Raw genomic sequence first — 12,825 nt, 5'->3', positions numbered from 1 at the left:
TATATATATATACTATTATATAAAAGTGGTTTTCAAAGCCTGCAATATCTGTCGCAAAAAAATAAGAAATTTAAACTTATAAATTGCACAACCGCTATGACCTTTTAAACTTCCGATCCATTTCTCACAGGTCTTCTAAATCAAATACTAACAATTCGTTTAATTTTATTATTCATTACACAGAAAAAAATTGTTTTATAAAACATCTAAGTGGTTATATAACTACACTGAAAATGTATAGAGAGGCCTACATGAAATATAACTAAGGAACAAAGTATACAACATCTTATTAATATCTGCGAAATTATATATGTTTTTTCGAGTTTTATTTAATTTATAAACATATTACATATGCTTATATAAGTGTGCTTGACGCGATTATGAAAACATATGTTCCGATATTAAATCAATGAAATCATTATTTATCAATTTATTTTATGTTTTTGGTGCTGCTCTGCAAACTTTTTTTGATGAAAATTTTGAACAGAAATATTGTTTAAAAGGTGAATTACACAATAATTTAAAGGACTGAATAAGTTAGTTTTTCTCCATGTCAATTGCTTCCTTCTGTTGTTTTGCATTTCATTACTTTTCCATGTGAGCCTATGTCTTGTCATTTGGTTCTATTCTAAATAAGGAAACATAGTGTTCTAGAAATTGAACAAAATTTAATAATTCATATTATATCTACAATTTCAACCTATCTTCTTGGCCTAAATTCGAATGTGCTTACAAAATATAAGTTAACAATAAGAAATCTACAATACCTGATAACGGTTGGTGATAAGCCTTTGATGGGAATGCTGAGAACGGTTGGTCGGTACTCTAATCCCGTATGGTTCTGATGGATATAATATACGGTATGCGACTTCAAATAGGCCTACAGCTGGTCTTAGCAACGCAATTGATCTAACACTCGACCAACCACTACGCATCGGTTTTATATGCTCTTTTTTCATTAGTGGAAGACTCAACTTGCAGATTGGCTGCTTGATGACATCATGTTGTTTGCCGATCCAGGTTCTGAGATCACTGTGCGTTGGCATACGTATTATGGGGCAACACAGCTATTACACCTCCATGCCTGTTAAAAAAGGAAATAGTGTAATGGTATTTTCTTATGACCTGTCGATATATGTTAGATCACATTTCATTATTCTCCTAACCTGTAGAAAATTCATCCTTAGTCCACATATATGTGCACTCAGTCTAGCGCTGAATTTAGCTTTCTATCACCCTGAACTAGCTGAGGGCGTCATGCAACGCCTAGATCCTGCTTAGATCTATAATGATCACACATGCGATGCAAATACTACTGACTATGTTCGAGCTATTAGAAGATATTATTATCAGTTTTGATTTTTAAAATATGTTAATAAATTATGTAAAATGCTTTTACTATCTCCACTGGTTAATTTGCAATTATTTCACTCAATGTGTCAATTTTGCATCACTTTGCTCAGTGAATTATGAATATTAATTAGAATAATATCCAATGAAGCAGAACAGGAATTTAAAATCACTTAAGACAAGTTCAGACTATCAAATGTCATTTTACAAAAACATGTGACATGCCTAAATATGGTCGTGATGACATCACATTATGACCATATATAGGCACATTATGACTATATATGGGCATACAGCAGCTTTTTTTACTCGAAGGAAATTTGATAGTGTAGACGGAGCTTAATTATTAATAAAAGTAATATTATATGGGAAACAATATTAAAGTTTAATAATGTTTATTTTGTTACAGCGAAATTTAGATGAAAATCTAGGCAAATGCAGTGTGACGTATATATTATAGTTTTTTTTTTTATTAAGAAATGGAACATTTAAGAAATGATACGGTATGAATCGGTGCATTGTTTCACTAATGTGGAATAATCTTCCTTCTCATGTCCGCCTATATATATTGTTTCTGGTTTAAAGTCTTTACGCAAGACTTGTTCTCGTATTTCGTTTTCTTGTGATTTTTCTCAGGTTTGTCCTTTATTAGTTTTATTTCTTTTTGGGGTTTTTATTTGCGATTTTAATTTCATAGCTTCCTCATTGTCTTGTCTTTTTGGGCTTATTTAAGCTGTGCAAGGTGGAGTGCTGGCGCTTGTACCTGGAAAGAAAGGCGCTATACAAAAAAAAAATGAAGAATGAATGAATGAGATATACATTTGAGTACAAGGTAGATTGAATGATTTATCGAATGTGTGCGCATTTATGGTGGGTGATTTGTAGAGTCCTAGAGGTAGTAGCTATAAAGACATTGATTTACTTGCTGCTCAATGTTGATGTAGAGTGTGCAGTGGCAGATACCTAGCCTGTGGTATTAGACGGAATGAAAGACTTACATTGTGAGCCAGGTAAATATATTCCATTGCTTCATTCTCTGTAAAAATGTCACTTTTTACATTTCCATCAACCAAAATCGACTCCACTCAGAAAATCCTAACGGACTTGCTTTCTAGAGCATCAAATGGTGAGCTTCACTTGATCACCTTCCTCAAATGTCACTTATATTATGAATTATTAACTATTTGAATACCGACAATAATAACAGTGGGAGTGGGAGAAAATAAGTGCGTCATAAGGGGCTTCTCAACTAACAAACAACGTTATTATAATTATTAAGTTTGCGAACGTTTTTTTGGTTAGGTATTTTAGAAAATGACGTTATAACAACGTTGCAGCGACGTCTAGCCTAGGCCTGGGCGTAAAAAGAATATATGAAATCACCATAAGCAATGAGATTAGATCGGCTTATGACATCTTCACGAAAGCAATTTTTCAGGACTCGATTAGCTTGTACCATAAAGAAAATTTGTATTGTATATGTGAGCAAACCGCCGATAAGCAGTCGACCGGTATTAGGCACGTCTACCTTTGGATTTGTAGTATACATTTCGTGAAACCTAGAGTTACATTTATAGTACCATTACTTAAGATGGCTGTAGTTACGTAATATGTATTTAGTGCATGCTTAGCGATGATTGGTGATTTTTTTTCTTTTGTTTCTTCACGTTTTACAAATGCTCTTTCTACTTCATATGTCGCCTTGTCAAGGAAAGTGAAATTGTTGCGCAGGAAATATACAGCACATAATAACCTGAACCAAAAACAATCGGACGGTGATGACAATAATCGCGTAGCAACGGGCGGGCAGTAAATGACGGTTGATAATGCAGCATAGCGGGCAATGTGATCACTTATTGCCCCCTCCGGAAGAGAAAAATTACGTTAAAAAGTGTGGAAGCCACTATTTAATTTATAAATTTATAATGATATCTATGATAATTATCATACATGATATTACTTTTTCTTCATTGCTATTAATGATATTTAGCATTATCAGTTATTATTATTATTATTATTATTATTATTATTATTGTTATTATTATTATTGTTATTATTATTGTTATTATTATTATTATTATTATTATTATCATTATTATTATTATTATTATTATTATTATTATTATTGTATATTTATATAGCGCATATCTAAAGCTCTATGTGTTTAACCATTCCAAATTAATCATTATTTATTTTACCATTTAATTGTTAGTTAATAAAAAGTTTATAATTCAAAGAATAGTAAAATTACAATGTGTGATGTAAAAAGCAAGGTCTCAAATGGTCAACCATCCGTCACTGCCTCGGTGCAATCCCAGACCTCTACTAGGTGGCGCGAACAAAGGAACAGGTTACACATTTACCCTGCCACAGACGAATGGGTACTCGGGGACAATGACCAAGATAGTGGCCTCTAGAGACAGAGTAGTCACATTTGTAATCAAGAGAGAGAGGGGATGGGGAGAGAGAGGGAGAGGGAGAGAGAGAGGGAGAGAGAGGGAGAAAGAGAAAATACAATAAACGACTGAAGAAACATGGGAATTTATTTTTCACCAAAGACGGAAACAAAAAGATGATTTGAACTGTCCGACACTAATGGCATCACGTATATCGCCAGGAAGTCTATTCCAAAGAGTAGGAGATGATATGGAAAATGCTGCATCCCCGTAAGTGATAGTTGCAGGTGCTCTAGGTAGAGAAAGGAACCACTGCGACGAGGATCTGAGAGTTCTCTTGCTTTGATAATCACTTATCAGTTCTTTGATGTAAGACGGAGAGTTGTACAGTCGGCATTTATATGTCAGATGTAATACCTTTAACTCAACTCTCTGACGCACAGGTAGCCAGTGCAAGTTTCGCAGGACAGGGGTAATATGCTCATGCCGCCTAGTCCTGGTGACAATTCTCGCTGCAGTGTTCTGTACACGCTGAAGCTTTTCAATCTCTGTTTTAGGGACACCGTAATAAAGGCATATAGTTAGGCAATAGTTAGGCATATACGCCTAATTATTACTTAGTGTATATAATTATTAAATCAACACCATCTTCATTGTTTTGTTGATTACTGTATTACTAACTTTAATTGTGTACGAAATGCAAAAATGATAAATTTGGCAGATATGTGACCACATCAATTTAGGGTCATATTGTTTTTAAATTGACAAAGCCTAATCATATGTATTGAAATAAAAATACATCCTAGTTGTCTTAATCTCCAGCATCAAATGATTTGCTTGGCTGTCAGCGATGTGGAAAACATAAATCCAATATCAACTCGGGATCATATAAATGTTCTGGTTTTTTTTTTTTTTTTTAATTAATTAGAAGCGTAAATTATTATCTCTTCTTCTGATAATGTGCGTAAATTAGGGGTATTGTTTGATTCCCAAATGGCCATGTCTACCCACATTAAATCTCTCTGTTCTAATAACCTCACAATTCAATTTCATAACATTCCGGATACAGACAGGTTCTTTGATTACGATACTTGGCATCTTCTCATCCGGGCCCTGGGCAGCTAAGTTGATTTGACAGTTGCCGAAATGACTTTGCTTCACATTGTGTACAGAAACTTTACTGGCTTCCCATTTAAGAGCGAATAATTTTTAAAATAATGGTTTTCATTTTCAAATACATCACTAATATTTCAGTCGTGCTAAAGAAGACCAGAGGACAGGTACACTAGACATTTTGATGCTTAGATAAAATAAGTAGTGTTCCGCTAAGTATACATGGCATAACCATAACAGAGAGCCCCTGTGGTGGAAGAGGAGAGTTGCCGGTACCGGGTTACCGAGTAGCAAAGACACGAAGGAACCCTAGGGGCGAAGAAACCATTGACCGAGTTCCTAGTCCACACACAAGCGCCCTGAGCATCTTATATTTAATGGATACGGTGCTATATAACACCTGTCTCTTATACACATCTAGATGTGTATAAGAGACAGATATATATATGTGTGTGTATATATATGTGTATATATGTGTATATATGTAAACTTTTCGACCTAATTTGTCAATATTAGGTTTGTGTATTAAAAAGGGTATGTTGCATGCTATATAAAATACTAGCTTAAAATGTGGTATTCTAGTTCAGTCATGTTCAGTTCAGTCAAACGTAGATATAATTAAATGGATATAGTGTAACACGATCAAATTTTAAAAGTATCGATACAAAATATAATTACAAATTTCTTAGATAAATTTAATAAAATAAAAATTTTGCTAACTTTGCACTCTCAGATTTAAAATTGTAATATTTGAATTTTGTTTCCCAATTTAGTAGTAGTTGTTTTAGTTGTGTAACAGTAGCAGCAGAAGCAGTAGCAGCAGTAGTAGTAGTAGTAGTAGTAGTAGTAGTAGTAGTAGTTAGTGTAGTAGTAGTAGTAGTAGTAGTAGTAGTAGTAGTAGTAGTAGTAGTGGTAGTAGTAGTAGTAGTAGTAGTAGTAGTAGTAATATGGCAGTAAATAATTTTCTTTATGACGCTGTCGCCATGAGCAGCAAGATAATTATTTTACTGCGACACATATATGTTGATGAATCACTAAAAAAAAGTGGCTAAAATGTATGACATTTACTGTTCAATGAGAACTCCTACGCTACATTATGTAGGCCCACTTATTCAGCTGAAATGGTAATCCCCTTTTTAGTTAGAGTATTCTTCTAAGAAAAAATTTGTACCAAACATTAAAACATCCGATTTTGTTTTTGTAAGTTAAAATCTCAATATTATGCTTGGTAGGCCTACTATGCGGTGGGCTTGAAAGGTTTATGGTAAACTTAACATAGGTATATATATGATTTGTTGGAAATTCTATAAAAGATAAGGAATTAAGCATGTTTTAATCTCATTTTCCATTTAAATGTATACTGAACATTTGTGTTTTTCAAACATTCTGTTTAAACATAGCTATTGCAAATGTGAAAAAAATCACTCCAACTGGGATATATACCCAGACCATCTGACGTTATATGATATGCAGACCCCCGTTGGGCGAGTAGAGTGGCCAAGCGGTAAGGCAGAGGCGCCGCTCTAGCTACAGCCTTAACATTGGCGCTGGTTCCAGTCGCTCCTCGCCCATGGGTTGGTAAAACCAAGTCTTCTCGGATAAGGACTTAAAATGTAGGTCCAGTGTATACATCTTGCTCGTGTGCACTTTAACGAACCAATGGCATCTTTCGGAAGAGTAAGGGGTTACCCCGATGTTATGGTTCATTTCAGCCCCTGTCGTTGTGGAATGATGTGAACATGTATCTACCATGAAGCGCCTCTTTACGACTGCTAGGTAGTCACGGAACACGCCCATATGCAATTCAGCACAATGACGCTGCAAGTTATGTTTTATTCTCCTACCTACCTACCTACCTACCCACCCACCCTTTAATTAAACAACTGGGTTTACAAGATTTTCTCCACACCTTTCTCGTAATACTTTGTTCTTCGCCTTCTACCTCGTTACATGTACCACATCGCCTTGCTGTGTTTGTTAGTTCCTTAACAGTAAATACTTGTAACCATTTCATATAATATTGATTATCGTTCTCTTTTCGAACTCTTTCCATGAGGTTTTTTGTGGGACAAGGGCGCCATAACGTCAGAATTGGTTAGAGACCTTTCTCTCTCACGATGTGGTTAGTAGAATCAAATTTTCTCGGACAAGAAAGGTATTTATAAAAATAACCTAAAACCCAGAATATCTTTAGATGAGTAGGGTGTTCACCGGATTAAAACCATTAATTAGCCGATACAAACAAAATATTTTAATTGCCAATCCCTAATACTGTAGCCTAAAAGCACAATATTGGGCCAGCCTAAAGTATAAAATCTCTGCTTCATGAATCTTTCTGGAGCCGCCGCCGATGTACTTAAAGAAACCCAGATTATCTTTAAATAAGTAGGGTGTTACTAAGATGTGTGGAATGATGTTACTATTGAGCAGTAAGTCCTCTATCCCGTCCAACAAGCATAAACACACTCCCCGTTTTTTCATGCCACCCCGACCAATTCTCCGCAATAAAAATATTGATTTTCCGATACAAACAAAATATTGTAATTGAAAATCCTTAATATTATGATCTAAGACAATTTTTGGCTTTTCTAATTCTAACTTAACATAAATGAAACACAGTGTATTGGATTTGGTGTAATGCATGTATTAGCTATAGAAATAACATTAAGAGTTGGATAAAGAAAAGACTTAATATATGTAAAAGATTTATTTAATGAAAAAAAAAAGTTTTTAAATCTTTTGAAAAATATAAAATAATACTGAAAAAAAATAAATCATTGTTAATGGAATATTTTATGGTATCAGAAGCGCTTCCCATGCTATGGTCAGAGATTTTAGAAGATGGAATTTATCGAACAAACAATAATCCGATTTTCTTAGCAAAGTAAATGATAAATACGTTGATCTCTCAACTGTCACAACAAAATTATTAAACCAAGAGAGTATGAAGAAAATATTCCTTACCCCAAAATGTCAAAATCACTGGGAACGTAAATTTAATGATTTTGTTTTTGATTGGAACAAAATTTTGAAAAACGTATGTATAGTTACAAAAGACGCCAACGTGTTTTCAACCAACTGGAAAATACTGCACAACATAACAGACACACGTGTTGCTCCTTAAATTTGGCATTGCAGAATCTAACATATGTTCTTTCTGCAACAGTGATTCTGTGAAATATATAGAGCACTTTATTTGTGATTGCCCAAGTACCAAATGTATTTGGAAATAAGTCGAAAACATTTGCTTTCGAAAAAATGATAAACGATTAAATTTTGAATTGACGGAGATAATATTTGAATACTTTTTCGATGAACCATAACTTTGATTTTATAAACAGGATGATTAAAAGTGAAAAATATTTTATTTGTAGATATAAACTTGGAAGTCGGTGTTATAATCTAGTAGCATTGTTTCATAACGATTTAATAATCAGGAAAATACCATATATGGTTTTTGTAAAAAAATATTTGACTGATAAAAACGGTAAAGGCCTTTCAAGAAAAAAAAAAAATCTCTTCTCCATAAACCCCACCTGCAGTGATTTCATATCGATACCCTTACCGAGACTCAAGGCGGCTCCTTGGCTCGGTCTACCTGTTGGGACTTGTCGGACCTCCTCTCAACATTTCTGGAGCCACCAATGCTACTGAGCGCCTCTCTACGACATCTATGATATTTATTGACTACACCCGTACGTAATTCAGCACAACTATTTACCTTGAAAATTACAGGTTATTTGCCTTTGGAGCTCCTACAGTTTAATTTTCAATAGTTGGTATATTCCATTAGTGCAGTATGTTTTGTTCTGTTTTGTGATTTTTGAACCATTAGTAAATATCTTTCACCGAGGATATCCCTGTTATATCCCATTTCTGTAAACACATTGGACGTTCATATTTACTATGTTTACATTTCCCCTAGATGAAACGATTCTCTATTTTAACTTATCGCTTAGGGACAGCTGCTTTGAAAATGTTCCACTCATTAATTGCTGGTTTATTCCCGTTTTCTACCATACTCATTCAGATTTCATTAAAAGGTAAACCGTTATAATACAAAATTGATAGAAATTGGAGCAGTGAAATAACTTTCCAATTTATCTTAAGTTTACATGACTTAAAAAACGATTTATCCCCACGTTAGGAAGCAATAAAAGGGAAAGCTTTTAGGATAGCTGGAGGGCTGAGGACGCAGTGAATGTGAGTTGAGCGAGCTATGTGTTTGAGTAATTAGATGCTTGGCAGTAAATATTCTGATTTGTATCATACAAGTTACTACTGTTACAACTGCAAATACTGGTACTCCTGCTGCTGCTGCTACCACCACCACCACCACCACCAATACCACCGCCATCGCTGCCGCCGCCGCCCTAACCGTTTCCATATCAAGCTAAATCTCATAGTTTTGCTAATATATTAGTTTTAGACAAACACGTCAATAGAAGAATTTCAAAAGCATTGTTATCTCCGAAGACAAAAAGTGTCGTATCCAGTACTCACTTAAAGCAATCAAGTATAATACCAAACGCCATAGCATCTAATATCAATTCCCAAAACAATTTCGAAAACCGATTTGAAGGAAATTTCTTTAAGTATGATACTAAAAGTACAATTGATATTCTTGTTCTCAGTGACCATATACGCCTACACAGGTCTAACAAAAAAAATGATATTGTCAATAAATCGATCGAACAAAAATTTATTTTTCTATCTTTTTTCCCGCGTCCTCATTTTCTATGAAACGATTTATTGTTCTTACCTTTTGAGTGAAGTGTGATATGCAGAAGACGATGCGTACCGTAATTTAGGTTTAGGAAATAATTCACATATAATTGATCTTCCGATAATAATAAAAACAATAATGTAAGAATTCGTAAGTGGGTCCCTCTAAAGCGAGATTTTCCATTTATATATATATATATATATAACATACATGCATACACAAGATGTGTATAAGAGACAGGAAATATTCTGATTGAATAGATTATTAAGGCAAAACTAAAAAACTATTAATAAAATACGTCAGAAAAATAATACAACGCAACTTTAAATAGTACACAGCATACGTATAAATCAATAGGCAAGTGACAAAGGAAATAAAGAGCTAAGGGCTGTAAAAATTGCTTTGACGTGTTGCTTATATTGTTATAAAAATATAATCAAGTCAGGTAAGGTTTCTTAAAAAATTGTTTTTTCATGTCATTGTAAATAGATTATGGCTACCTAACATCAGTAGCAATTAACTTAGAGGCATTTTGGATAATCGTGTTTTACGTTTAGGCCTTCACAAACAATTTGTGAATGCCAATATAACTACTTCAGTATTATAGATAAGGTGTTTTGACACATCAATTAGGGCCATTTTAATACACGATGCATTCCGTGTACAGGCGACTTCTTAGTCCATTAACTGGTGTTAATGATGTCATTTTAAATTGAGTTCGTGCTTAGTTAATTAGACCAGGTGCAGAATACGTGCTTGGTATTATGGGCTGTTTAATTGTGTGGCCTTGAGTAATTTATATAAATAATTTATATAGTGTTATTATTTTGGTGTATCGTTAAGGTTACTATTTAGTTTGACATTGAGTAATGTATAACTAATTTCTCCTTTACATAGGTTGATGTAACGTTATGTTGTCATTTATTCTAATACTGGTACTTATAGGCTGGATAGGTGCGAAACAATAGCTCGGGCTCTAAAACATAAAGCCGGGCACTCACTGCGTCGTATGAGGGTCGTACGACCGTCGGTTGTCGAATTCAACCCTGATCCATCCCCGCTCAACTGTGACCGTTAGACGACGGGGCGTGCCGTCTGCTGATTGCTGGTGGCAGTCTTAAGGCTACTTTTGGACCTGAGAGATACGCCAGGCATATCGAACGCCGGGCGTAGGTTAATCCGTGGCGTAACTAGTGATATGTCTACTAAGAATGATAGAAACGCGCTCAACCTGCTAACCGATAGCCCTCGCTAGCCTATCCGGATTCTAGTAACGGTTAGCGCTAACCGATCAGGCATTCTCACACAAGTGCTAACGGTTAGCGTTATCGGTTAGCTCCCGATCCGAATACTAGGGCTTTCGTGTCAACATGACCTAATCGATTAACGAACGTTAGCGTAAGCATTCAAGCGAAATATTCGTATTCGTAATCGCGCATTTTATTTCCTGTGTACATCTAGGCTTATTGTGATTGGCCAATTCGTGGCCGAGTTTAAAACCATTGATGCATGACAATCGTAACTCAGTGGCATACGCTAATCTGGGGTCTGTTGGTGGCTCCGTATTGTATGTGGGTTAATAGGGAGCTTTCGATTTGTTTTTCAACGACGAGAAGCTAACTCATGCGTGGCCATCCTACCGGGCGTCCTACGTTCTCTGCATACGTAGATTTGGCCAAATTTCGTGCTGAATCCACGCGACGAGGAGAATTTAACGTTCTCGCATGGGAAGATGACTTTTGGTGACGTCATTACGTTCTACGTCCTACCGTCGTCGTGCAATCGAAAGCTTCCTAACACTGGCTTTCGCTTCACCACACACAAGTTCCACACCACTCGCTTAACGTTATACTAGCGTAGCTCGTTGTTTCTGGACATAGCCTATATTGATGGATCGTCATTAAAAGCGGTCCGTTGCACGCGCGTCAAGGCGTTGCGTTCTCCACAGAATCGTGTTGTCTGATCGTTAAGCGCAGTGAGTGCCCAGCTTTAGGTACGGGGTTCGAATCTTACGCTGCTCATTCGTTTGGGCCATGAAAGTGCAAAAAATAAAATCATAAAAATACACGTATATTTCTCTCTCCACTCTGAAGTAGTAACCCGATACGATTTCATGAAGAATGGGATCCGACGAGGTACGCGCAATACATCATTTTTAATGACAATCCGCTCTAGTCTGTCACCGACAATCAGCAGACGGCGACATTGCGTCTTCAAAAAGACATGGATTCGCAAAGATGGATTCGTTGGCCGATGTAGTGTGTGCCCGGCTTTAGTTCACACTTAGGGAAAGTTGAACACGTTAATGCCAGTATGTAACGCCAGATCAAGTAATTGTTTATGCTTCCGTCGATGAGTGTAAATTGCAGCCTCTAGTGTGAAGCAAGTCTTATGGACACTCCCCAGACCAATGGTTAGATAGAGAGCTAGCTAGCTTTTCAGGTCCAACATGAATGATGTCACTTCGAGAAAGCATTTAAACACGCTTCTTGTTTATAGCCCTCTACATTCATATGCTTTAAGAGGTACTCAGTTTAAAATAGATACTTAGTTCTCCATAAGGTGTCGATAAACAGCATCGCCTTGAGAAATTATATACTACGTACTACGTGCTTTAACTCAGGCAACTGTGTATACACAATACTGAAATGACTACAGTTGCCTCACACTAAAGTGGTTTGTAGGTGATTTTATTGCGAATATTATGATAATCCAGATCATTATAAGATTGACTGAATTGTGTCCGAGTGTTTCATTTCCTAAGAGCATTACAAACTAAAGTCTTTGATCCTAGTAATGTCACGGTACGTGAGCAATAGTAGATGCTTTCCCCAAGAGAATTAGAACAGCAAACATTTGCGTCCTATAAAGCCTAATGTTAATCTTAAGGTGATCTAACAGCCGTCCAAATTCATTTAACCGGATAACAACAACACATGCAATTGGTATAATGAAAGTAGAGTAGCAAATCTAACTGATTCCAAGTACTGAAGTATTATTACTTTCAACAAGTTCTTGCTTCTATACATTTGTATTCGTTTATTTGAGCAGGAATTGCATAATAAAAATGATAGGCATAAAAGCAACGGCAATAATTAAAATATTATGATATTTCTTATATTAATACAAATGATAATAATAATAATAATAATAATAATAATAATAATAATAATAATAATAATAATAATAATAATAATAATAATAATAATAATAATAATAGTAATAATAACAACAACAACA

The 12,825-nt window shown here is 35.3% G+C and overlaps 1 protein-coding gene across 1 annotated transcript; it reads right to left on the bottom strand.

Annotated features, from left to right (window-relative positions):
• Positions 1–3,899: 3,899 nt before the first annotated feature.
• LOC117102781 lies at positions 3,900–4,346 on the bottom strand. The gene has a single exon (XM_033243190.1). The coding sequence runs from the start codon at positions 4,344–4,346 to the stop codon at positions 3,900–3,902; it is 447 nt and encodes a 148-aa protein (XP_033099081.1).
• Between the last annotated feature and the right edge of the window lie 8,479 nt (positions 4,347–12,825).

This window comes from Anneissia japonica, unplaced genomic scaffold (genome assembly GCF_011630105.1).
Source record: "Anneissia japonica isolate Jap-2015-1 unplaced genomic scaffold, ASM1163010v1 scaffold287760_len733007_cov179, whole genome shotgun sequence".
Classification (NCBI taxonomy): domain Eukaryota; kingdom Metazoa; phylum Echinodermata; class Crinoidea; order Comatulida; family Comatulidae; genus Anneissia; species Anneissia japonica.
The sequence above is the reverse complement of the archived record's forward strand: the minus strand, read 5'-3'. Positions and strand labels throughout refer to the sequence as shown.

Bases quoted from the DNA above. Each gene is read 5' to 3' on its own strand.
- LOC117102781 (XM_033243190.1), bottom strand. From the start codon at position 4,346: ATGCCTAACTATTGCCTAACTATATGCCTTTATTACGGTGTCCCTAAA.